This window comes from Calidris pugnax, unplaced genomic scaffold (assembly GCF_001431845.1).
Source record: "Calidris pugnax isolate Ruff unplaced genomic scaffold, ASM143184v1 scaffold103, whole genome shotgun sequence".
NCBI lineage: Eukaryota > Metazoa > Chordata > Aves > Charadriiformes > Scolopacidae > Calidris > Calidris pugnax.
In genome coordinates, this window is record NW_015090990.1 from 4,450,653 (window position 1) to 4,474,232 (window position 23,580).

Below are 23,580 nucleotides of genomic sequence, written 5' to 3' on the forward strand. Positions count from 1 at the left end.
TTAACTCACGTTAGCAATACCATATGGGAGAGCCTATTTAAGAACCATAGTCTGTGGAATAAACTTCAGTTCAAGCTCCTGATTTTTGAGAAGCTAGTCTCAATCAAACATCAACATTAGTCTTCCAGAAATCACAGAACTATTTATGGTAGTTTGGGGGAGATTTTCTTATGCTATTCTATATTAAAAAAATACTGAATGGTGTAATAGGATGCTTGTTCACAGTGAAATGTTAAACAAGATCTGAGAAAATGTAAAATGTGTATGGTGATTACAGCGTAGATGTTATGGTTCTTCCTAAAGCAGAAGGTTACTGTGTTTGTACTTTTGCCCGATTTCAGACTCTTTCTAGTCTAGAACTGGTAGAAAATTGGAAGAGAGCTTTATGCATGAAGACGGGTTATTGTCAAACATATTGGAAATATGAGCCTTTGTGCTTTCCAAAGTATTAAGACTTCCTAGTGAAAAAAAAAAAATCATTTAGAACAGACTTAAAGTAGGAGAGATACAGTTAAGAAAGTGAACTTATTGTTACTGTGTTTTTTTCTCCATAAACATGTATCAGAAAATAATTGGGGATTTGAAGCTCCATCAGTCAAATAAATTTAGTTGTAGTAAATTTGGAATAAGTGATTCAGGTGCCTTGTGAATCTGGTTCTGTGAAATGTTCTGAAGAACTGCTTGTAGAATTTTTCATGGTAAGTGTTGGAGGAACTTCTCCACTGGAGCTTCTCACTGTTGGGCTAGGGCTAGTCAGGAAAATACTTGATGAAGAGGTGGAATTGATTAAAAATGGACCTCTGGTGAGAATGTTATAGAAGATGAAAAGTTAAATCTGCTGGAAGATTGCTGGTGGAAAGCCCAAAGTGTCAGAAGAATTAGCAATGAGTAGTAAAAAGTGAGGGATAGCAAGTACCAAGACAGGATAGTCAGCAGTATTGAAGTTGTAAATAAAGGTTTGAAGGTGTTAGGAAGCAGTTGTAGTTGACACAGATCCATGCATGTATGTGAGTTTCCAAATATAAAAATTGGATTCAAAATATAAGGATTGGGTCTGGAGCTAATAGAGCAGGAGTTCATTGACACTAGAGTGAAAAAAAACAAAACTGAATTTTCTTACTGTCGTTAAAGCATTCTGAAGACTGGATAATGTTTTTCTGTGTGTGTAAAAGTGCAAGTATGGAGAAAGGACAACTACTTAATTTAATATGCTGATTACTTAAGTTCCTGGTTTCATCTTCAGGAGGTGATGGCTTGTGTTGATGACTGTCTTTTCTGTTTGATGTCGCATGGATGCATGTTGTACTGAATTTTTTCACTTTAACTGAAAACTCAAGAATTTACTCCAAGTTTTTCTTTTTTTTTTGCCCAACTTTGTTTATAACTGTGGAATCAAAGTTCTAATTCTACAAAATGTTTGCATAAAGGCACTGTTTCTTCCCCTCCTTTAACATAATGTGGAGTATCTTTTTTTTTTCACCTTACTCCAGAGTTGCTTTGTTTGCCCTTCTAAGTTTACATCACTTTCTGCAGAAGTGACCTTTTGTCTTTTCAGTGGAAATTTGTTGTATGCAATTTGGTAATAAAGTAATGAATGTACTGTTAATTGGCTGTAATGAGGTATGCTGATACAGAATTCTGTATGTAAGAGCAATATGTCTCTTGCTTCTCAAGAAAGGGACATTTAAACTGCTGGCTCCTGTGTTTCTCATTTTCAACAGTACACAGAACCTGTTTCAACCAATCATTCACACCTGGGACAGTTGTGCTAATTTTTGAATAACTACTCATAAGGCAAAGAGCAAAGTATTTTGTTCACAGCTTTTCCACCTAGGGATCGGAGGTCCGTTTTTTCTCTCACTGTACCAGTGTATCTGCAAAGTACTCCCATAGCCTTTATCTGCAAGTCCTCTTTAGCTGAAAGCTGATGAAGCAAAGGGAAATTGCTGTTTGTGTTGGTGCCAGTTAATCATGCTAGCCCAGCAGCATTTACATTCACACCACTGTAAGAAACACATAGTTAATTGGAGAACTGGCCGTATTTTACAGCTGACGAAGGTTAGCATTGCGGCGAGGCTGACTAATGGAAACTTATCTGACTCTTAGCCTGTATGTCTTGTAACAGGTTTGTACCCAGTGCAATACTTGCCAGTTTTTTATTTGACTGATTCTGATAAGATTGCTCTTTAGATTGGTATTGTTTTGGGGTGAGGGAGACAGAGGAGGATGGCTAGGTGACATGCATTATAAAACAGTTTAGTAAGGGAAGGTGCTATAGAGAAGTGTTTGGGGTTTAGGTGTGCTTTTTGGGGGGGTTTATTTGTAAGAACTGCACACAGTCACAGTTATATATTCATTTTTCTGTAAGTTTTGTAATAAGGAAAACAGAAGAAAAATTTTATTAACTGCAAAATAATAATGGTGGAGAAAATAATTATTTATTCTTTTCATAGGGGCCACCAACAGATGCTCCTGCGGTCGATACAGCGGAACAGGTTTATATCTCTTCCCTTGCACTGCTGAAAGTAAGTGTTCTCTGTGTACAGCATCTGTGTGTAGTGCTGCAGATAGAACACCTGGCACCTATCCAGAGTTTATGGACTTGTGCTCCTTAGTTGCTGGTCAGATTAATTTCTAAAATAAATTAATACTGTTTGGACCCCTCAGAGGAAGAAACTTTTAATTACTTTCTTTTTGTTGGCTTCATTTTTACTATTTTACAGTTCCTTACAGTTTGCAAAGGTGCTACAAGTTGCAAATTATCTATAGATCAGCAAAGGCTGAAAGAACTATCCTAAGTCAAACTCAACCTCCTGTTAAATGAACAGTGTCATTTGGTCTTAATTCCAGATGTTGAAGCATGGTCGTGCTGGTGTCCCTATGGAAGTTATGGGTTTGATGCTCGGGGAATTTGTTGATGATTACACTGTGAGAGTGATTGATGTTTTTGCAATGCCACAGTCGGGAACGGTGAGTTCTTTATACGTAGATTTTGATAATTTTATTTGCTTGGGTTTTTTTTTCCTTATGGTTAATATTTTTTTAAAACTTTTTCTATTTTGCCTCATTTATGCAATCTCAGTCTTAACCTACTAGGTATAATTCAGACATGTCTACTGCATTTCAGGGTTTCAGTAAAAAAAAAATTAGTTAAACCAGATTTATTTTAATTTTTTTTTTTTTAGCAAAGACTATTATGTAAATATGTATATCAAATATGAAGATGTTTTATCTTTATGTATGTATAAAAATATTGGTATCATATACTATAAGCCAGGGGAAGGATTAAAAATGTAAAAGGTTTGATAAGTGTTTCATGCCCTTAATTGTGATGGTGTTATAAATATTCTTCAAACTTGCTCTCTTTGACAGATCTTACAGTGACATATCTCTTAAATGATATTTTTGTGATGTGAAAAAAAAATGTATTTTAATTTTGTGTAAGAATATTAATGTTATGAAGAGATACTTTAAAGAGCTGATGAGCAAATGAGTATAATTGGAATTTATGATGGGTTTTTTGTGTAACTTAAATGAAATACTGTTCTTAAAAGAAGCATAGATCCCTTTGTAAGTCAGCTGTACATCAATGAAATTTTTGAATTCTTTTGTCCTGAGTTTATTCTGTGCATGTACATAGTATAAGTAGAATCTGCATAAAGCTAGTATGTGATATTTATCTTGAATAAAAGCTGTAGAGCTGAACTTGTGAGAAACAACAGGCCAGATTTGCAGACCAAAAAGAGGAGGAAAAGATGAATTCCTGTGCTTATTTAATCATGTTTACTCATAGTAGAGATGATTTAAATAGCAATTCAAAATCATCTTTCAGCGTTTTAAAGTTGCATTGAAAAATTGTCATTTCGAAAAATTGTATTTTACATTTAAGGGTGTTCGATCAAGTAGTTCTTAAGTAGTCGGTTTGCCCTTTTAAACAGATGCTTATGAAAGGTGTTCCATTTTTTGTTTGTGGAAAGTAACAAATTAAAAGATAATATTGCTTTATGTACAACTACTATGATTTTTGTCTGTATTCTGCATCAGGGTGTCAGTGTGGAGGCAGTTGATCCTGTATTTCAAGCAAAAATGTTGGATATGCTGAAACAGACGGGAAGGTAAGTCACCCTAAAGAGGCTGACAGTAACAAATACCCCCTGCATGTTGGTTAGAAGAAACAGGTGGCTTCCTGCAATACTAGTGATCTAGGGGCTATTAGTAATGTTTAAAAAGAAATAATTGGCCAAGAAATCAGGTGAGTAGCATAACGTGTAATTCGGTTCACCTCATGCATTTCAATTGTCAGGAGATTGTCACTCATGTTAAACCTACAGCTTTGACTATTGAACAGAAAGGTTAGAATGCTGCTCAATTTAGTATAGGCAGTTACTAGACAGTGCATCCTTAAAAGATTGATTTTTTAATTACTTAAGATTAAAAAAAATACAAAGTTGTAGCTTATTTATGAGCAATTTTAATGAAAAGGGGAAATAATTTTGTAAAAGATCCTAGTATTTAAACAAATCTTTATTTCACTCCTACCTCTCAACAGTTGTCGTCTGCTTGCTCAAATTCTTTTACTGTGGGAAAAACTTCAAAATTAATGTTAGCAAAAGGCTCAGCAGCTGAACAGAACAGTGCAAATTGCTTTTTGACTGAGTTCCTAGTTCTACTGCTGGTTTAATTGATATTTAATCCTTTCCCACCGTTGGTTCCCGTTGTCCATGTCTGAAATGGACTTTCTGCCGTGAAAATTCAACCCTCGACGCCAAGGAGTTAAAGAGTAGATATTTACTCAAGTGCTGAAAGGGTAAAAACTGGTTCAGTGAAGGTGTGGTAACAGGGTGAAAAACTGAAAGCATGATCTACCACTGCTAATGTGCATCCCTTAATGATAGCCCTCTTTTGTCACATTTATTCATGTCCATGTTTTCACCATACTATGGTGAGCAATTTAAATGTTTTTAATGGTGTTTTTTTCACAGCTCATCCTAATTTATATCCTGATACATTACTATTTCTTCTTGTTACGTGTTTTTATTTTTAAGAATCTCAATGTCCTCTTTGTTTCAGACCTGAGATGGTAGTTGGTTGGTATCATAGTCACCCTGGCTTTGGCTGTTGGTTGTCTGGTGTAGATATCAATACTCAGCAGAGCTTTGAAGCCTTATCAGAAAGAGCTGTTGCTGTGGTGGTGGATCCCATTCAGAGTGTAAAAGGAAAGGTATAGTAGACTTGCTTTTTTTAATTTTTTTTTTTAAGGTACTTTGGTGAGATTTAAGATAGATAGAAGCACTGTAAATATGTTTAAGTTCTTGATTTTTGGAGGCCCATTCTGCACTAAAAAATAAAAATAAAAAAAAATTCACCTTGAATATGAAAAGATCATTTTTAGTGTATTCTGCATCTTACATCAATAGTCCTTAAACAGGCTGGAAGTCTTTGATGTTGTCAATATACCTAACCAGTCATAATCCTCCCTTAATATTTTGCTATTCAGATGTCACTCAACATGTTTGCAACTAATAATCCAAGTATGCATTGTTTCAGATATTACATTTTAGTCACAAAATCTAAGATCAATTACTAACAGATTGGAATAAGTTCAGCCCTTTAACGTGGGTACTAAGGCGGCATCGATTTATAGGCATTGCATATGATGGCTTTTCGTATCATTTCTATTCCAAATGTTTTGGGCAATAAAACTTTACAGAAGACTTGGTATCAAGCATTTGAGTTTTTGAGAAGTGTGCAGATAAATGATTAAGTATGTTAAATGATTATGAAAAGAGATTAACTTGCAAAGCATATTGGGTTATAGTTGTCCTTTGTTGAAATCTCTTTTGTTCTTGTTTAGTTCTCTTTTTATTTCTTTCTAGCCCCATATGCCATTTTCCTATTTCCTGCCTCATGACAGCAGGGAGCAGCTCTATTATCACCTTCACAGAGCTGTCTGCAAATGTGAGAGGCAATTCGATTTTGCTCAACCACAGGGAGAGTGGATTAGAAAAACTACAGAACGTACAGAAATTGGCTAGGTGGTTTACTGCTTTAAAATACTGCTGAGGTGTTTTGTTTGAGCATGCACTCCCATTGTACTGTAGAATAATTATTGAAATGCGTCATGGTATATATGGATGATATTAATGTAAATTTATAAATATTTAAAAAGTAAGTGTTCATCTTCTGTAAAGCTCTAGTATCGTATTTCCTGTGAGACAGATCATATTAAAGCTACCGAACAATTCCACTAAGGATTCCCTTAATTTCATAATAAAATATTCTGAAGCTACAGTTGCATTTTCAGCTGGGTTTTTTTAAATTCTGATTTTTTTAGCAAATTTGTTTATGTAATAGACAACTGAAAAATTAATAGCTTCTGGTTGTTTGGAAGCTATTAGACATCTGAATTAATTTTGCTCCCTTTTAAATTGCATAAAGAGTAGATGAAAATTTAGGTAGTTTTTGTGGAAAAAACAACAAAGACATAGTAGAATGTTTAATTACTTCTGACTTATTTTTCCTGGAACTTTTTCCTTTTGCTTTCTCTTATTTTCCCACTCTGATAGAAATGTTGAAATAGGATTCTTTTTATTTTGTCAAAATAGAGTTTTCAGGTCTATACTAGTAATTAATTTAGACCTTGCTAGCTATTAAATCTGTTAAGGAGAAAAGCCTCACAGTAAGTCACACTGCTGTTATACCACACTTGCTCACTAAGTGCTTTTTTTTTTTTTTAATATATTTTTTGCCACTGTTGTTTGACACAGATGTCGTCTTTGAGGGTCTTTGTTCTCTTCAAGAAAGTAATCTTTCACATATTTATTTTGACTGTGAATAAATTTTTATCTATCTAAAAATTTCTGGAATATTTTGTCCATCTAACAATTTCTCAAAGACAGCTCTTATGGCATTGCTGCCAGTACTTGAGATCACTGGAAGTCTTGCAATGTTTGTTTTTCGTACATGTCTAGCTGCTACAGTCATTTTAAATTACATTCTCAGGTTTCACGTTAAAAAAAAAAAGTTTTCATCTGTCATGTTTCTGGCAAGTGCATCCTTAAAAGCTTAGAAACAGAAAGAATCTCCCAAATTATGAATACCACTTCGAATTAATTTCTTGATTTTGTGGGTGAGATTGGGCTATGTAATATGTATGCCTTTTATGATCCTGGCTGACAAGATCACTAATATTAAAATGTATTTTGATTATAGATTAACTGAGAGAAGAAAAGATATATTAAAGCTCAGGGGGATTTCTTAGGTCAGGTTTGACTGCTTCGTGTGCATGACTGCCTTAGTATGGCATCCAGTGCCTCTTCCGATGTTAGACAACTTGAGCTAAGCATATTTCAGGCAAGTACTTGCTTTTTTCCCAGCACCAGCAGAAGAAAAACTGCTTGCAGAGGTAATTTTGCTGGTGTAGTAGCCTCTATACTGGTGGGCTCATGTATGTAGCTCTGTGAGTCCAAGATCATTACTTGTTATACCTTTTACTAGCATAACTGTCTGGCAAAAAAATTATAGTGAACATGTGGCGTAGAAGATTTTAATATGGTGTGTTTTGACTGAGATTAGATGTATTTAAAAACAAAGTCCAAAATCACACATTAGCTAATTTCAAACCTGCCTCAGGGCAGGTCCATGCCCATATAAATTGCTGTGGCTTACAGTCAGTGAAGCAGTCGTGGTTGTGCTAGTGAAGAATAACCGGGGCAGAGGTTATTTTCATGTGTCAGGAAGTTGAAATGAATTCTGATGAGGAGCCTCAGGTTCACCTTGACTAGCTAAAGCATTAAAAAGCAGTTTGCCCTGGCACTGGTAGAAAGCAAAAACTTGTTAACTTCTTTGTTAGCTGTCCTTGTGTTCCAGACACCTAACAGGACAAGGATGTGTGATTGCAGTTTAAAGAATACATATAATTCTCATCAGTTTAAAAAAAAAAAAAACACCACAGCATTTTATGTCTTCATAAAGCCAATGAGCGAAAATAAAAAAATCATATAAAAATAAAATCCTTATACAGATCTGTGGATTAAATGCCAACTACTTTTAATAACCATTTTAGGACTGGGATATTAGTACATAAATATAGCAGAACACATGAAGGACAAGTAATTCTAAATACTGATCTTATTACTTTATATATGTCTTCTTGCACATGCATGACTGTGTACCATATATTGCAATTTTTAGGTTACCAGTGTTCTAGCTGTTTGTAAAATAAACTCACAGCAGATCAGTGAATTTTATCTGAAGGTCCGTGTTATCAGAACCCAGAGAGAAAAGGCTTTATGTTTGGATTTATCTTTTTTAATTGATTTCTATGAATGAAGTCAAAGTAAACATGCTGAAATACAGCCAGTGGGGCAACCTGGGTAGCTGTTACTTCATCTTGTACTTACTAATAAACCTTTCTTTTACCCCCTCCAGTTTTCCAGTCTGTGCAGTAGAAGTTGTAATACATATTTAGAGTATTCCACAGAAGCAATAATTTCATTAAAGATCTGGATTAAAGCTAAATATTGACATTTCATATTTATTTCCAACATACATTTTGAAATGTCTGTACAGAGAACTACATACCTTTGCCAAATGTTAAAAATAAATTCTTTTTTTTTTGGACCTTAACTTAGCAGCTGTTCCTCACCTCTTAAGGAAAATATACTACACTAAATCCACTGTAACATAGTATCTTTAACTCCGCAAGCATTAACTTACTGTGTTGCACTCACATATGTTAAATTAAGAAAAAAGTGGTGTTTTCTTTTTTGAACTGTTTTAAAATTTAAATCTTTATTATAAAAAACTCAACATTTAAAATGGTTTGGTTTTCTGAGGCAGTTCATGGGTTTCCCTTGATTAATAATTGCTGGCATAAGGATTGGTAAAATATCCAAAATTTACAGAAGTCCATTTTGTACACCTGAGAAGTTTGTTGACGCTTGTGGTGTTTAGTAGGATAAGTAGCAACATCTCTTATTAAAATCTCTTATTCATACAGCAAAATTTCATGTCCATTATACTGTAATTTTTCCTAGCAAAGCACTGTCAGAAGTATTTGTAGGAAGATCTGTTGGTTTATGGTAAAAATCTTTTTTTTTTTAATTGTTTGCTGAGGAAAATATTTGTGTTTGCCATAACTTGTGATAAATTCTACTTTGCATGTTAATCACCTCCTGACAGATAAAAGCGAATATGCCCCAAATCTTAGTCTTGTGCTTAAACCACATCCTGCCACTTTCACAAAAGAGGTTTTTTCTATGGTATTTTATATTTAGCTTAATCTCAATCAAATGGAGTACATGGAGAAAAAAACATTTGGGTAGCCAGGTAAACCAAAATAACACCGGTTGTAAATTTGTCCACTTGAGATGCAACAGCCTCATGGGATTACCTGTTCCAATACTTTATTCTTCTTGTAGGGCTGGTTTTTTTTTCCCCTTGTCTACAGTCAGCAGCTCCCTATTTTAGTTTATTACTACTGTCTCCTGCCAAATAATTAATTGGAGAACCTTATTCTGTCATTTGAGTAACCTCTTTCTGGAACTGGAAGGTTTGATACTTCTAAGAGTAGCCAGAATGCAGGCTGTAGTCTAAAACCATTTTGTTCAATCAGTTTCTTTTCAGTGGAAGTTGTAAATTGCTTTATTTTGTTCAGTTTATGAGATCTTTAGAATTTTATTCTAAAAGGAGTAACAAATGTGATGAACTTTATCATTTGTTCTTTTACTCATTTTGAAAGTGTGAAAAAAATTATTCTTATCATGCTCCTAGAAGTCCCAAAGAGGGACAGTTATACTGTATGTTTTAAAGAAAAAAAAAAGGAAAAAAAAGAAGAGGAGAACGTAGCTGAGTTGCTGCTGGAGATCCATAGTAAGGTTGTGCCTGTCCAAAGCCAAGGTCATCTTAAGGAAGGTGTGTGTCTCAAAGTCTTTTTGAGCTGTTAACAAAGAAAAGTAATATCTTTAAATATTCAAATTTATCCTTAGAATGATAAAGCATTGTGCGCCTCTTGTAAAAGTGTCGTGGCTCAAATATTATACTTTTCAATTTTGTAGTATTCCAGCACATTTTTAATTCTCATTGTGTTGATAAGATTTTGTCCACTTTTCAAAGTGGACGAAATTTATATACCCCACCCCAAAACCAATAGACCATATGGCTGAACAGAGTTTTGTTTTTCATTTGCTGGATGACCTGTTCTGGTGACCTCTTTCATAAAACACTCCTTTTCCTCTTTTTTGGCCCATTGGTACTTCTAAATCTAGGTGACAACCTGTGTGTAATTAGTTATGTATATGAGCAATCTGTTTTTATTAATACCTGGTTTCAGTTTTTAATTCTTCAGAGTAATAGATGGTCATTTTGTTGAGTGCTGACCATAAGAATAGCGATTTCCAAATAGTTTTGATCTCTTCTGCTACTTTTACGTTCCTGTTTGGATTGAATTTTCTGTACACTACATTATCTCAACTTGGTGATGCATGTGGGGAAAGGCAGCTGAACTTCCATTCTGAGTCAGTTTTTGCGTTGCAGGTCCTCCCAACCTATCAAGATAAATATGTATGTGAATGCTTTTATAACTTGGAAATTACTTGATAGTCTGAAAGAGTGAAATTGAAAGCAGAGATTTAACAATTACTCTTCTGAACGTTGGAATTGCCATCTAGCCTCAAGAATTTTCTTCAGCTGAACATGTCTTACCCAGGTTTTCTGAAAGACTGCATATTTTCAGACCTCCACTCTTTTGTCAGAGTGCTATTATTTTTCCTTTGAACCTGTCCTTTTCCCTTGTTTGTTTGACTTAACCGCAGGATTGGAGGAGGTGATGACTGTTTTTAAAGAAGAAAAAAAGGAATCCTTAAAATGAGATGTGTGGAAAGATGAGTGTGATGCCAGAAATTTGAAATTTAAAATAGCCTGTTAAGAATTAAGTTTATGAGAGCTTTAAGTGGATTGGAGTCATCTAACAAGATTTTCTTTATATACCCAACTCCCCCTTCCCATTTCGTGCATTTGTCTTAATAACCTTTATCTCAACAAATCTTCTCTAGACACAAGTGAATTCAACAGTCATTAGGGTACAGCTTGAAAGTATTAATTAAAAACAACTAAACAAAACAGTAGATTGACTATATTGTCACTACTGCTTTGAGACATGTCTGTTTATTGTGAATTATTATGCAGATAATATTTTACAGGAAAATATATTCTAAAATGTGATACCTATTATTTTACATCAGAATCTTTTCTATCTGGAGCAACTTTCATTATTAGAACTGGACTTGCTAACATTTTTCTATTGTAAAGGGGAAAATTCTGAAATAGAGAAGGTAACTTTACAATGTGTAGCTCTGGTTGAAATTTCAAGGGTACGTTTCTGTACATTTTGTACAATGTCTAGTACACTTAGGTACTCTTACAGTATTGTGATATTTCTTAATATTGACCAAACAGAGCTTTTGGTGCAGTAACCTGCATATCAGAGACGGAGATTTCCTAATTTGATCTAGGCAAGAACTGAGTTTCAACAGGAGCCTGATTGGAGAATGAGGAAGTAGATACCTTTGCGCTAGATTTGATTTCTGTTGATTCAATAAAGATTGATGCTCTTTTTCCTGAAGAATCACATTTGTAAAAGGTGAATTGCATCTGCAATACCCTCGAGTGGTCAGGATATGGTCAGGTTCAGTTCAGGATATGTTTTTCTAAACCTACTCATAAACTACAAAGTACTGAACTGTTTTATTACCGCCAGTATACCACTGTTTTGTTACTGTTTTGTTTAAAACCCATCCTTTTTATAGTAGTTACACATATTCAGAGTAACATATTTTGCATATTTTACTTTCTAATTTTTTAATGGAATGCCAAAACTTTTAATATCAGTCCTGGTGTTCTAGAATTTGTTATGCCACATCCTTTGGACTTGCTGTGATTTAATTAAGCAGTGTATGTTGTATGGTGTGGTGCATACGGAGGTTTACCTAATAAACCATGTACATAGGTTACTTCAGTTCATGCCCTTCCTTAAAACAAAAAAAGTTCCAAGAAGATTTTTTGTTGAAAAGTATTAAATGTTTAATTTCCTTTTGCTGTGGTGGATGTAGAATAGTCCATTTATCTTCATTAAGGCATATAGCTTTAAAACTTGTGGCTTTGCTACTTGGGAGTTATGGATGCATGCCCTCACTTGTCAAGATGAATGTATTATACTGTAGTTCTCTCCCCTCCCAGTATGGATATTCTAGTTGTACTGTGGATTTGACCACAAGTAAGCAATTCTCTAAGGATAGAGAAGGAAAATGCACATACTCCTAGGAATATATTTTCCAGAGCTAAAATTGACATTTTATAAATAATTTCCATGTTGCAAACTTCAAACTCACAATCACAGCAATTCAGTGATATGCATTTGGCATGAGTCAGTTTCAGTTCTTAGTGCTTTTCATTGGAAATGGCATAAAAAGTAAGATTTCTTTGAATTTTTTATGTTGTGGGCTTACAGGGGACAGAAGATGTTCTTCACTTGTAGTTGTCTAACAGTGCATGGCAGCATAAATAACGAAATGGTCATAAACCTGAACTGCACTTCTCAGGTCACATGTTCCACTTCATTTTTAAAGAATCTCGAAACAAACTAAGCAGTTGATAACAGGTCAGTTGCAGGTGATAAAAGAGATTTTAGATGGGACATTACTTCTTTTTCCACACCTGGCATAACCACATTATATCCTTCGCAGAGTTGTCTTTAAGCACTGGTATGTTTGTTCATAAACATATGGCATAAACAATACATCGTTATTTGAATTCCAAGGACACAATACATTTTTAAAGATAGTCACCATATGTCATAGATTCTTCACTGGAAAAAATATTGATGTTAGAATTTTTTTTTAATTTAAACAAAAAAGGCTGACTTGTTTCTAACTGAAGTTTACCATTAAAATATTGTGGGTCTTGCAACTTTCAGTATTGTTTGTAGATCTGATACTGGAGGGATTTAATAGAATCAAGTGTGTAAAGTACTCTTGAAATCCTGTTAATATTTTATTTTATTTTTTTTAAGAACACCCCACGAAGTTATGAAGACTGTTTTAGAAACAGTGGTAACATATATATATGGCATTCGCACTCTCGGAAGAAGCTAAAACAAGTCTGGCTGCTAAGCATCCTAAATTTTAATGAAGCCATTATTTTTAATAACTATGTGGAGACTCTGAAAGGCCAGATTTTTATCTAGTTAGCAATTGAGGGGTCCAGCGTTTGTCTTTAGATTGTGAAAAACTATGAATCATATTAATTATAGCTATCCTCAAATTTATTAAGTACACTGAAGATAATTGTAAATTTCTTTCTAAAAATACGTTATGCAGGCTCTACTGTGGGTTGTTGACCCTGGGGAAATGCTTTAAAAATGCTGTATAGTTATTGTTTTTTAGATTATTATGCTTTTTGAAGCTAAGACAGATGTACAAAAAGATGCAGTTTTTATTTTGTATTGGCAGCTTCCAAATATTTAGTATCTATTTCCAAGAGCTGCAATTAGTAAAGCATCCATGGTACTGAAATCCACACATCCCACAAGCTAATTATATTTGCAAGGTCAGATTGAATACATATTTTCAGAAAAATAAAGGGTTATATAAATGTGTCTTCTACTTGGCTGTTATATCACAGTTTGTTGATCTGGAGTATAATGTGTACAATTCACAAATTTGTCTGATAACAGAAAGTGGTGTGTGATTGTGTTTATTTTACTAACCAGTATATTCACAGCAATCACTTCCAAATATCTCTCCAGTAAAGATGTGTTAATTACAAAACAGACAAGGTCTTCTATTATATTAAAGCTACTAACAAGAAGACAGCAGGAATCACACATGTAAATAGCATCATCAACCCCTATTTTAGTCCTCTGTTTTGATCTGTGAGTTGCGCATAGACCAAAGGTGCTATTAAAGACTCAGTATATGAAATAGGCAGCATTATATGAACAAAATTTATTCAACAAGAAAACAGACCTTTAACATGAATTTAACAAGCCTGAGAAATTATAAACTCTCATATGCTGCAGATTCATGCAGTGATAATAAACAAAAAAGGAAAGTAAGAGGTTTCCTTAAGCTAGCCAAACTGCTAATGGTTTTGTTATAAGCTGTCTGCTGTTGAGATGACCTCTGAAAAGTCTGAAGACACTTGTACTAGGAAAAATTAAATGGTCAGAGTGGTGAAAGAGTTGCACTATGGAAGTGTATTTTTAAAAAAATCTACCTTCATGTTTCTGGAAAATATCCCAGTGACATAGACTTTTCTGTAACTTTTTAATGTCTTTACAGGGAGGGAATTTAGCATGAAGCTTGGAAGCTCTAGTTTTTACTAGAACAGTGCACACTGCATTAGGTAATTTAAGTATATATTTAACGAAATCTTCAAATTTTTGGATGAGAAATAGTGACTTCTTACAAGAAAAACCTAAGTAACAGAGTGTGGTTTTTTGATGCTTTTAATTAATCCTTAGAGGTCCTTTGTTCAGAATACTGTGTCTAAAGTTTCCATCGTAGAATATGGGGGACCATGTTGCTGTCATCTGATTGCATCATGCTGTACTTCAAAATACACAAATGTAGAGAGCAGACTTCAGCTTGTACACACCTCCGAGTGCTCACCGGGGCTTTTTTCTTGAGTCTTACTGTGGCATAATTAACACCTACTTCGCCCATTGCTCATTAGTACACTGGACATTAATGAGTCTATTTATTTTGATATAATCCTCTAAAGGAGGGACTGACTTGTGCTCACTGTGAAAAAAGCAATTACATTTCATAGAAAAGAATATGTAGGATTTATTGTTGTATTTATGTTTTTATTGCGTATTAGGTCTAAATTTAGCCTCCAGGTTGTTGAGCATGTTAGTTTCTTTAAGATGGTTGCTATAGTGATAGCAGCAAATTCCTTTAATCTTAGTGTAGTTAAAGTATTTAGTTACCATTGGTCGTCACAGTGCAACTGAGACAAGAAATATTGTTCACATGCGTAATTTTTGTATCCTTCTGAGATTGTAGAAATTGCAATTTTATCCCTTTTTAAAGCTTAGGATTTGTGATTTGTGATTTTAATATTTCATACTGCTTTCTATTAGATTGCTTAGGAAATACTTGCATTTCTTTCCTTCCGGGGGACAGATTGAGCAGGCAGTCCTTTCCCACACAGGTAGTACCTGACACATAATGAAAGTTGCTTCTGGTCAGAATTAAGATGCTAGAGTAATATTCAGGATCTCTTAGAAATATTTTAGCAGCTAGTTCTCATATTTTAATGTGAAATTTATCCAAACATAACCTTGAGAACACCATCTAAAATGTTGAATTTGTTATCCAAACAAAGTTTAATCAGTTTTTTATTTTGGATTTCCTTTTTATTTTACATGACTCGGACTCAATCTGGACAATGCTATTCGTTGTTGGATAGGCTCAGCATTGTCTAGGGAAGTTCTCAGTTAAACTCAAATCACATGTGGCCGTTAGGAAGCTATGAAGCAGCTCCTTGTGATTATAATATACTGCCAAGTTCGTGTTTCTTGCTCCTCAGGGTAAATTTTTACTTGCTTGGGTTTTTTTCTCCTTACCTAGCGAGTCTCTGAAGAACTTGTGGTGTGGAATTTTTTTTGCTTTGCTTTGACTTTTTAATTTATGCTGCCTGTTTGTTATGGTTGGGCATTTCCAGGTGTTCATAAATTAGAGCATCTGGTTAAAATGGAACACAGAGCTACATGCAAAAGCTTGTTATAAGTGTTTAGAGATAAGAGAAAAGTCTGATCATGATAAAAAAGTAAAAAAATACAATTATTTTGTATCTTAGCACAAAGAATGCATAGATGTATAGAAACTGTTTCAGATTTTTTTGGGAATTAGGTTTTTTTTAAATGTAATTCTTTTTTCTGTAACATTCGTGTCAGATGGCATGCTTCTGATGCATATTCAATAAAGAAGATTATTTTTTGTACATACTGCATGCAGTTTAAGATGTGACATATGCAGATGATCTGGCCAGTCAGCTGAAGGTCCAAGCAATAGCCCTTAGTGGCACTGAGTCACTCAACATCACTGAAATAATTTGATCTCAAAAGTAAACACAACAGGTGATAAGTTATTAGGCTTTTTCAGCTTACACTTTCATAATTTTTTTTGCTATAAATACTTGCTGGTTAATTTTGTTTCCGTATGAATTACCTCAATATTTATATTGTACTCCTAATAAATTGTATATTTATATAGTTATTAATATTTCTGCAAATGGAGAGAAAAATGCTAGAAGAAGGTGGGAGACTCGATGTCACTCTCTGCAGACTATCAGTGACAGCGGTTGTTTTCTTGTTTGTTCAATAGAAAAGATTTGGTTTGGGTCTAATTCCTCAAAATACCAAATCAGCCACATAAATATCTGTTGTTGTCCATCCCGTAGTATGGAGAGGAAGAGAATAAAAAAGATTGTAGAAAAGCTGTTAAAAGGAGATTTAAACTATTTCATTTAATGAACTAGAATATCTCTTGAAACGTGTGTAGACAAGATGCCTGCAAAGTGTGCCTGGTACTATTTCTGTGGGTGTACAAGGCTGTAAGTGCACTGGTCCAGTGAAAAGACCAGGGCCTAAACAAGAAATCTTATCTTGCAGTTCTGAATCTGTCATGGCAAGTACCCAGTAAGAGTGGGTTTGAGTATTGTTGGTGTGTTCTCAGCTCTGTTCCACCTCCCACAGGTGTTGGATAGGGGTGTGGGTTTTATTGTATGGGGCCATGAAATACTACTTCCAAAGATTTTCATAGACAAATTCAGCACAGGACAAAATGAAAATCAGTGATGGTTTTACTTTATTTGTAATGAAATAGCACTGAATACTACCTACCATGTACCTTTAAATCATAAATGACCTTGGTTTTCTTTTACTCTATTTTTTACTCCTGAGCATGACACTGACAAGGACTTTTTAATCCATCAGACAGTTTATAGACCCTTTCGTAGTCACAAGAAGCAAAAAGCATCTGACTAGAAGGGAATACATGGGGCAAGTTCCTTGCTGGCTATAATTTTGTTGTCATTTCAAGTATTGTGGTAGTATAATTGATGTGACAGGACTGGGCTTTAGACTCGGTCCCTTAGCTTGTGCTCACTTTCAGTTTTAGTCTCTCTCTGTCATTCACTTTGATTGGATAAGATCTAGGTGACAAACATATGCATACCTTTCAAGCTTAGAGTAAGCGTACATAAAAATTCAATGTTATATGATGATATCATGTATATAAAACTTAGAGCTCCATGGAAAAGGTAATAATTGGTGTCACCTTACAATACAAGGTAGTGTAGTGTGCTGATAACATAGCCAGCAGGAGGCTCTTTTTTATTAATATTATAATTAAATGATTTTCTGGATAAAGGCCAAAAACAGATGAGAGTTGATTGTGCCTTGTCCACTGTTGCTTGGCACTATTAGTTGCATTTTCTAAAAAGAATTGACTTGACATCTTGTTTTTACAGGTTGTTATTGATGCCTTCAGATTGATCAATGCTAATATGATGGTCTTGGGACATGAACCAAGACAAACAACTTCAAATCTGGGTCACTTAAACAAGCCATCTATCCAGGTAAACCCAGTGTTGATAGTCCTGTAAATTGCAAGATTTATTCAGCAATTTTGGGGAAAGGTACTTAAAACCAGTAAGCTACAAATTGTTTGTTTTTCTCTCTCTAGCATTTTTCTGCATGCATTTATAATTGATGTGATTCATCAATGGAGTTATAAATGTGAAGGGTTTAAAATTGAGACCTAAATTAGCTACCTAAGTGTGAATGCATGTATAAGTATATACTGCAAAGGTTAAAGTACAGATTTATGGAAATGCAAGCTTTTAAAAGGGACAATTGATGTCATACCATGTGATGCAAGATAGGTAGTGTTTTCAGTACTTAAAAATTGCTGCTTATTAATGTCCCTGCTTTCCTAAAGATAAATTATTCTGAAGCAAATTATGGAAGAAGTTCCTTCTTTGTTGATAATCTTTCTATTATATGCTTATATAGGTTCTTGCTTAATCTAGATTTAACATTGCATTGTGTCTTAAATAATCTCTGGTTTTTATATAATGCAGTAATTTTCTGAAAAAATGGTGGATAAATAGGATGTTTGATCGGCTTCAACTGTAATGTTTCTTTTGAGTATGTTGTCTTATATTTCTTTCCAAGTATTTCTGAAACTAAATATTCAAAGTTTGATTTCTGAAGTTGACTTTCGCTAATAAGACAAAAATATTGGTCTTCAATGAAGCAAACTTTTATTTTGAGAAATAGCTTCTGTCCTGAAACAAGTATCCTCTGGAGTGATTAATGCTTTTACCTGTGTCATTCTTCTGCCTCAATGTTTTTCCTTTTTTCTCTCCAGAAGACTCTTTTTCCCTTACTGTGCATTCTAAAATGCATGTACACTTGCAACCATAAAGCTTAATTCTTGCTCTTTTGATCTGTTATTTGAACAATAAAAGTCATATTTGCTAGATAAACATCCAAGAAAAAGACCATGCACTACTCATAGTAGAACTGAAATAAGGGCTAAACTTCTGCTTTAAGAGAGCCATCCTTTGGGAGTTACTAGATCACCAGATCCCCATCTTTCCAAAGATCAGTTATTTTTTATTACTAATGCATTTAAGTCCTTTGTTATTTATAAAAATGCTAGCCAAAAAAATCAGACAATTAATGAGTGCTTCAGGAGGTTGTTGTGTTTTACTTTTGATTTTTGAATCGGTAAAATCTGCAAATTATAATGAGCATGAAATAAGCAGCTAATACTCTTGATTAGGTATTGGCAAGCCCATGCTTGCATGTTTCAGGGCTGGTCTAACTGGGCTTTTCTGTACTGTGTGTAATGACCTCCTTCGTAAACCCCTGTAGTATTGTTCAACTTCATTATTTTAATATCACTGTCACTACAGCATGGCATACTTTGGCCATGGGAGTTTTGGGTTTCTGTTTTTACAGTGGGTATTTTTTGTTTGTGTTGATTTTTTGCAAGTTGGCAGTGAGAAGTTGCAAATGTCACTGTTAAGCTAAAAATCATAGTTTAAAATTATACTCAGTTCTTAAAACTGCAAGGGCTCTTGCAGTGTTGTTTTGCTTTTATTCTGAGGTCATGAATATAAAATTCTGACTCGGTTGAGGTCAGCAGCAAACTTAAAACTGATTTTGGCTGGGCTAGAAGCAGAATTTTAAGACATTCCTTAAAATCTCAGGAATAAGAATAGTACATGGTTTGACTTCATTCTTTTTTTGTGTTTTTTCTTGTGTTCCTTTATCAACAGCTTTTTTACTTGCTCTTTGTGCATCTAATTTGCAAGGCTTGTTGGAATGATGGTTTCCATTTGAAAAAAACTCACTAAGAACAAGCTCAGCTTTGAAGTGTTTTATGGGTTTTACTTCAACCTGTTGCAGTGGCTAAACTGCAACTACTGTTCAGGTTTGAAGTGGAACAGTTCTTTACCTTCTACATTTGTCCATTCTTTTAAAGAGTGACTTTGGAAGGGGAGAGGAAAGAGAGAGAGGATAGTGGGGGAAGGCAAAGGTGTTTGTGAAAGTTTAGGAGCTTTAGAGAACTCGCTAAATATCTACAACTGAGTTTAAACACAAACCCCAAAATCTCATATGCAGTCATTTTGACTGGGACAAGAAAATGGCAGTGGAAACTACTTGTTGCTAATAGTTTCAACCATAACTTACTTTATTAATGATAAAACCTGTATTTTACAATTTTAATTCTAATAAGTGACACAAGTAATGGTTGTCTGTAACTGCTGGTTCTCATAAATGTAACCATTCAGGTTGTTTTGTATCTTTGTATATGTGTTTGCGAAAGAAATCTGTTTAAAATGTATGGATAAGAACATTTTCAGCTTTCAAGCGGATAATTTTGGAATGCTGAAATATTAAGTTGCATAAGATGCAGTCTGTGTAGTTTTAAGGACTATATTTAAACATAAATAGGTGGAATGATTGAAACATAAGAAATATTTGCCACTAATTCTGCATATTGTATGTATGATTTATCATCTTATTTCTAAATGTATACTTCAAATGTAAAATTTTATTTTAAAAATAGACAATTTTAGATGTTTAGTTGTGATGAGGATTTATCATAGAATTTTCTTAACTCCCCACACCTCCCAAATATTAATCAAACTTATCCTGAAGTCAAAAATGTAAAAAAAAAAAATATGTAATGTATATGAGCAAAATTGACATCTATATGCATGTATCTTCTATTAACCTAATCTCAGTTGACCAGATTGTGACATACAAGTTCAAGGACAAATCTGCAAAGGATGCAAATATAATGAGAAAGGTGGTTTGGTTTTTTTTTTCATTTAAAATTAAAAAAGAAAATTAGCTTTAGTATCCAAGGTTAATTTGATGCACGTACTCTAACCGATACTTGACATGTTTAATCACTGCTTCGTCTACTGTCTTTATATTTTACCTTAGAGAATGAACTTGGAAATGTTGGCAGTGGTTGTAAATAAATAGATAGTCAACATTCTTTTGTAAGAGAAAGAGCCTTATATTTTAATAGAAGTGACAACCGAATTTATTGAGAGAGGAAAGATTTGAGAGAAATATGTTTGTGCATATGTATCGGTCAAATGTTTGCAGGCAGTTATCACTTTTTCCTATGATAGTTGTTACTGTGTGAAAAAATCCATGGTTTAGAAATAGAAAGTATAACTGTTAGTTAACGAACACTGAAAGAGAAATAGGAACAGGTATTTGCTTGATACCTACTCATAGTCTTGGTGTGTTTGTTTCTTTGCAGTTTTTCTTTTATTTAAGTGATGTTTGAACATAGCCGTTTTTAAATCAACTCTTCCTTTCTTCTATTTCTTCATTTCAATGGTGGAAAATTTTGATGCAAATTTTTCCCTGAATTTTACAGGCACTAATTCATGGACTAAACAGACATTACTATTCCATCACCATCAACTACAGGAAGAATGAACTAGAACAGAAGGTAATTGTTTTAGCTTTTATTCAGAGGATGAAGAACACTGAAGCAGCTATTTTTGTGGCAATATTCTGTTTTCAACTGTTGATACTTTCAGTACTTGTTTTAACTCTCCTGGAGTAGACGGCTTCTCTTCCAGAAGGCACTAAGATGTGTAGTCATGATAATGAAATCTTCCAAAACCATGTTCCAATATTCATACAAATAGTTTGACAACGTTTTTGTCCATGTGTTTTGTGGAAGGTCCTCATGCTGTTCTCTGCATTTAACAGGTTTGTGCAAAGTTTTCAGTGATGAAAACAGCTGCCTTAGATTTTCACAGGCTGGAATTCCTGAAGCTAGAAGACCGTATTTTACAAAACAGAGTTGTATAACCAAAGAATGTCATGTTTTTATTGGCTATAATTGCTTTGACAGAAAGGTTCTTCCAGTTGGTATGAGTGGAGCTTCCCAAGACTTCACTGAATATCAGGAAGTAGTGACATCCTGCATTTACAGAAAAAATATTATTTGGTTACTGACAACAAATATTGTTAGTTACATTTGTATCAGATTTCCTTAGCTACAAGTAGAATGTAGCGTGACAATATCAACCAGGAAAACAAACAGGAAAAAAAAAAAGAAAAAAGCTTATTTATCATCTGCAGAAGTTAATTCTTGGAAAGCCAGATTCTGTCCTCAGTTATGCCCATGTATGTTCGTGGCCTTGTCAGGGTTATAAATTGATCGTTTATGATGAAATGGTCAGAATAGTTTTCTCACTTCATTTTGACTTTTAGGGGGCTAGAAGTAATTAAAAAAAACCCAACAATTTTGAATAATGGAAGAATGTGCATGCAAACCAGGGAGTTAACAAGAAGTTGTGAAATGCATAACCCTTTCTAAGGCAGTCAGGCTTTCAAGACCTCACTGCTACTTAAAAGAGCAACTGATTCAACAAAACCAGCTCTCTCAGGGAACATCCATGAAGCTTCCAGAGGTTATTGTTTCTGTTCAAATCCAACAGTCTGGCCAGTCCAGTCTTTTCTGAAGTGCGTATTTTCTTTAATGGCTTGACATATGTAAACTGTTACCTTTGCAAGTAGGAGAATAATCTTGACCGAGTTAGGGAAACTTTAATCTGTGAAGCAGCAAGTATCTCCACACATCTTTCATAGGCAGGTTCATGCATATCTCAACTTTCCCTCATGTGGTGGTGGTGATCTGTTATCTCCATCTGTAGTAAGAAGGGTACATGCTTCATGTATTAGATGAGGAGCCCATCACACCAAACCATAATTTTAAAATCCAGATAGCCTAGCTAAACTGTCCATATGCAGTTTGCCTACAACTCCTTCTGTCAGTAACTAAGATCTTGCTAATACAAATTATGACACAAACTTTCAACTCAGTTCATATGTTCCAGAACCAGGTTTCTTTGGAAGCTGCACAGAGGATGAAACGGGCACTTTTATTCAGGCGATAGCACTTACAGGGCTTACGGCTTCTCAAAGACATCTGTAGTAAATGTTTCCCAGTTGAAGGCAAGCTGAAACTGTTTGCTGAAAGGGTCCTCCCTACAGTCCTCAAGTGTGCTGAAGAGCCACAAAATGTGCTTTCTTTATTAATGAAAATCAGAAAATTGCCTTTATAGCTATTCCTTAGTTCTTTCAAGAATGACATCAGAGTGTCAAGTAAAACATTTCAGATATTTCTAATAGTCCCCACATTTATCACCATCAAAACTCTGTATCACTTTATCGTGTTGTTTTTAGGGCTGTTTACTTTGTAGGAGGACAAACACACACAAGCTGTGCTTTGGTTGCTTTTGAAGTTCATTTCATCACAACTGTGGCAGCTGCTTGCATACAGTTCAAGATAATCAGTGAAGCCTGAATAACTACTTCATTCATTTAATCTAAGCATTAAAATATTTTTCAACTTCGTCAGGGACCAGAAGCTTCAGCCATTACTTATTTTGCAGCTAAAATATTCACCTTTCCGTTAGCTTTTCTACAATGTAATCGTGTATTCTCAACCTACAGCAAAAGTTAAAAATTACAAAAGAAAAACGTTAAGTATTCCTGTCAAAGTAAACGTGCCTCTGGTTTCCGTGCCTCATTTTCATATCTGGGGTTCAAGAAGTTTAATCTTTAAAAACTTCTGCAAAATCTATTGTCTGCTGTAGCAGAACAGTTGATTATTGTGTTTCCTGTGTTTGAGAATTGTAAGATCTATAATTTTTTATTACATTCTTACTATTATAAATTGTTTTTCTGTCAGAGATCTTCATAGTATTATGAATATATTTTACAATGAAGGTTCTAAAGAGGTTTTGTTTTGCAGATGCTACTAAATTTGCATAAGAAGAGTTGGATGGAAGGTTTGACACTTCAGGACTACAGTGAACATTGCAAACTCAATGAAACAGTAGTGAAGGAGATGCTAGAATTAGCTAAGAATTATAACAAGGTATTCATATCCCATAATGATAGTATAAGTGTAGCTGTGTTTATGAATTTATTACTTAATTTCAGGAGTAAGTTGATTATCA

The 23,580-nt window shown here is 34.3% G+C and overlaps 1 protein-coding gene across 3 annotated transcripts in view; it reads left to right on the forward strand.

Annotated features, from left to right (window-relative positions):
* The window catches only part of PSMD14 (proteasome 26S subunit, non-ATPase 14), a 48,494-nt gene that overhangs the window by 21,147 nt on the left and 3,767 nt on the right, over positions 1–23,580 (forward strand). For all 3 annotated transcript variants that reach the window (XM_014954637.1, XM_014954636.1, XM_014954638.1), the window contains 7 exons: positions 2,454–2,525; positions 2,851–2,970; positions 4,045–4,115; positions 5,071–5,221; positions 17,536–17,643; positions 20,979–21,053; positions 23,373–23,498. In XM_014954637.1, the coding sequence (XP_014810123.1) occupies positions 2,454–2,525; positions 2,851–2,970; positions 4,045–4,115; positions 5,071–5,221; positions 17,536–17,643; positions 20,979–21,053; positions 23,373–23,498 (723 nt within the window). The remainder of the gene's footprint in view (positions 1–2,453; positions 2,526–2,850; positions 2,971–4,044; positions 4,116–5,070; positions 5,222–17,535; positions 17,644–20,978; positions 21,054–23,372; positions 23,499–23,580) is intronic.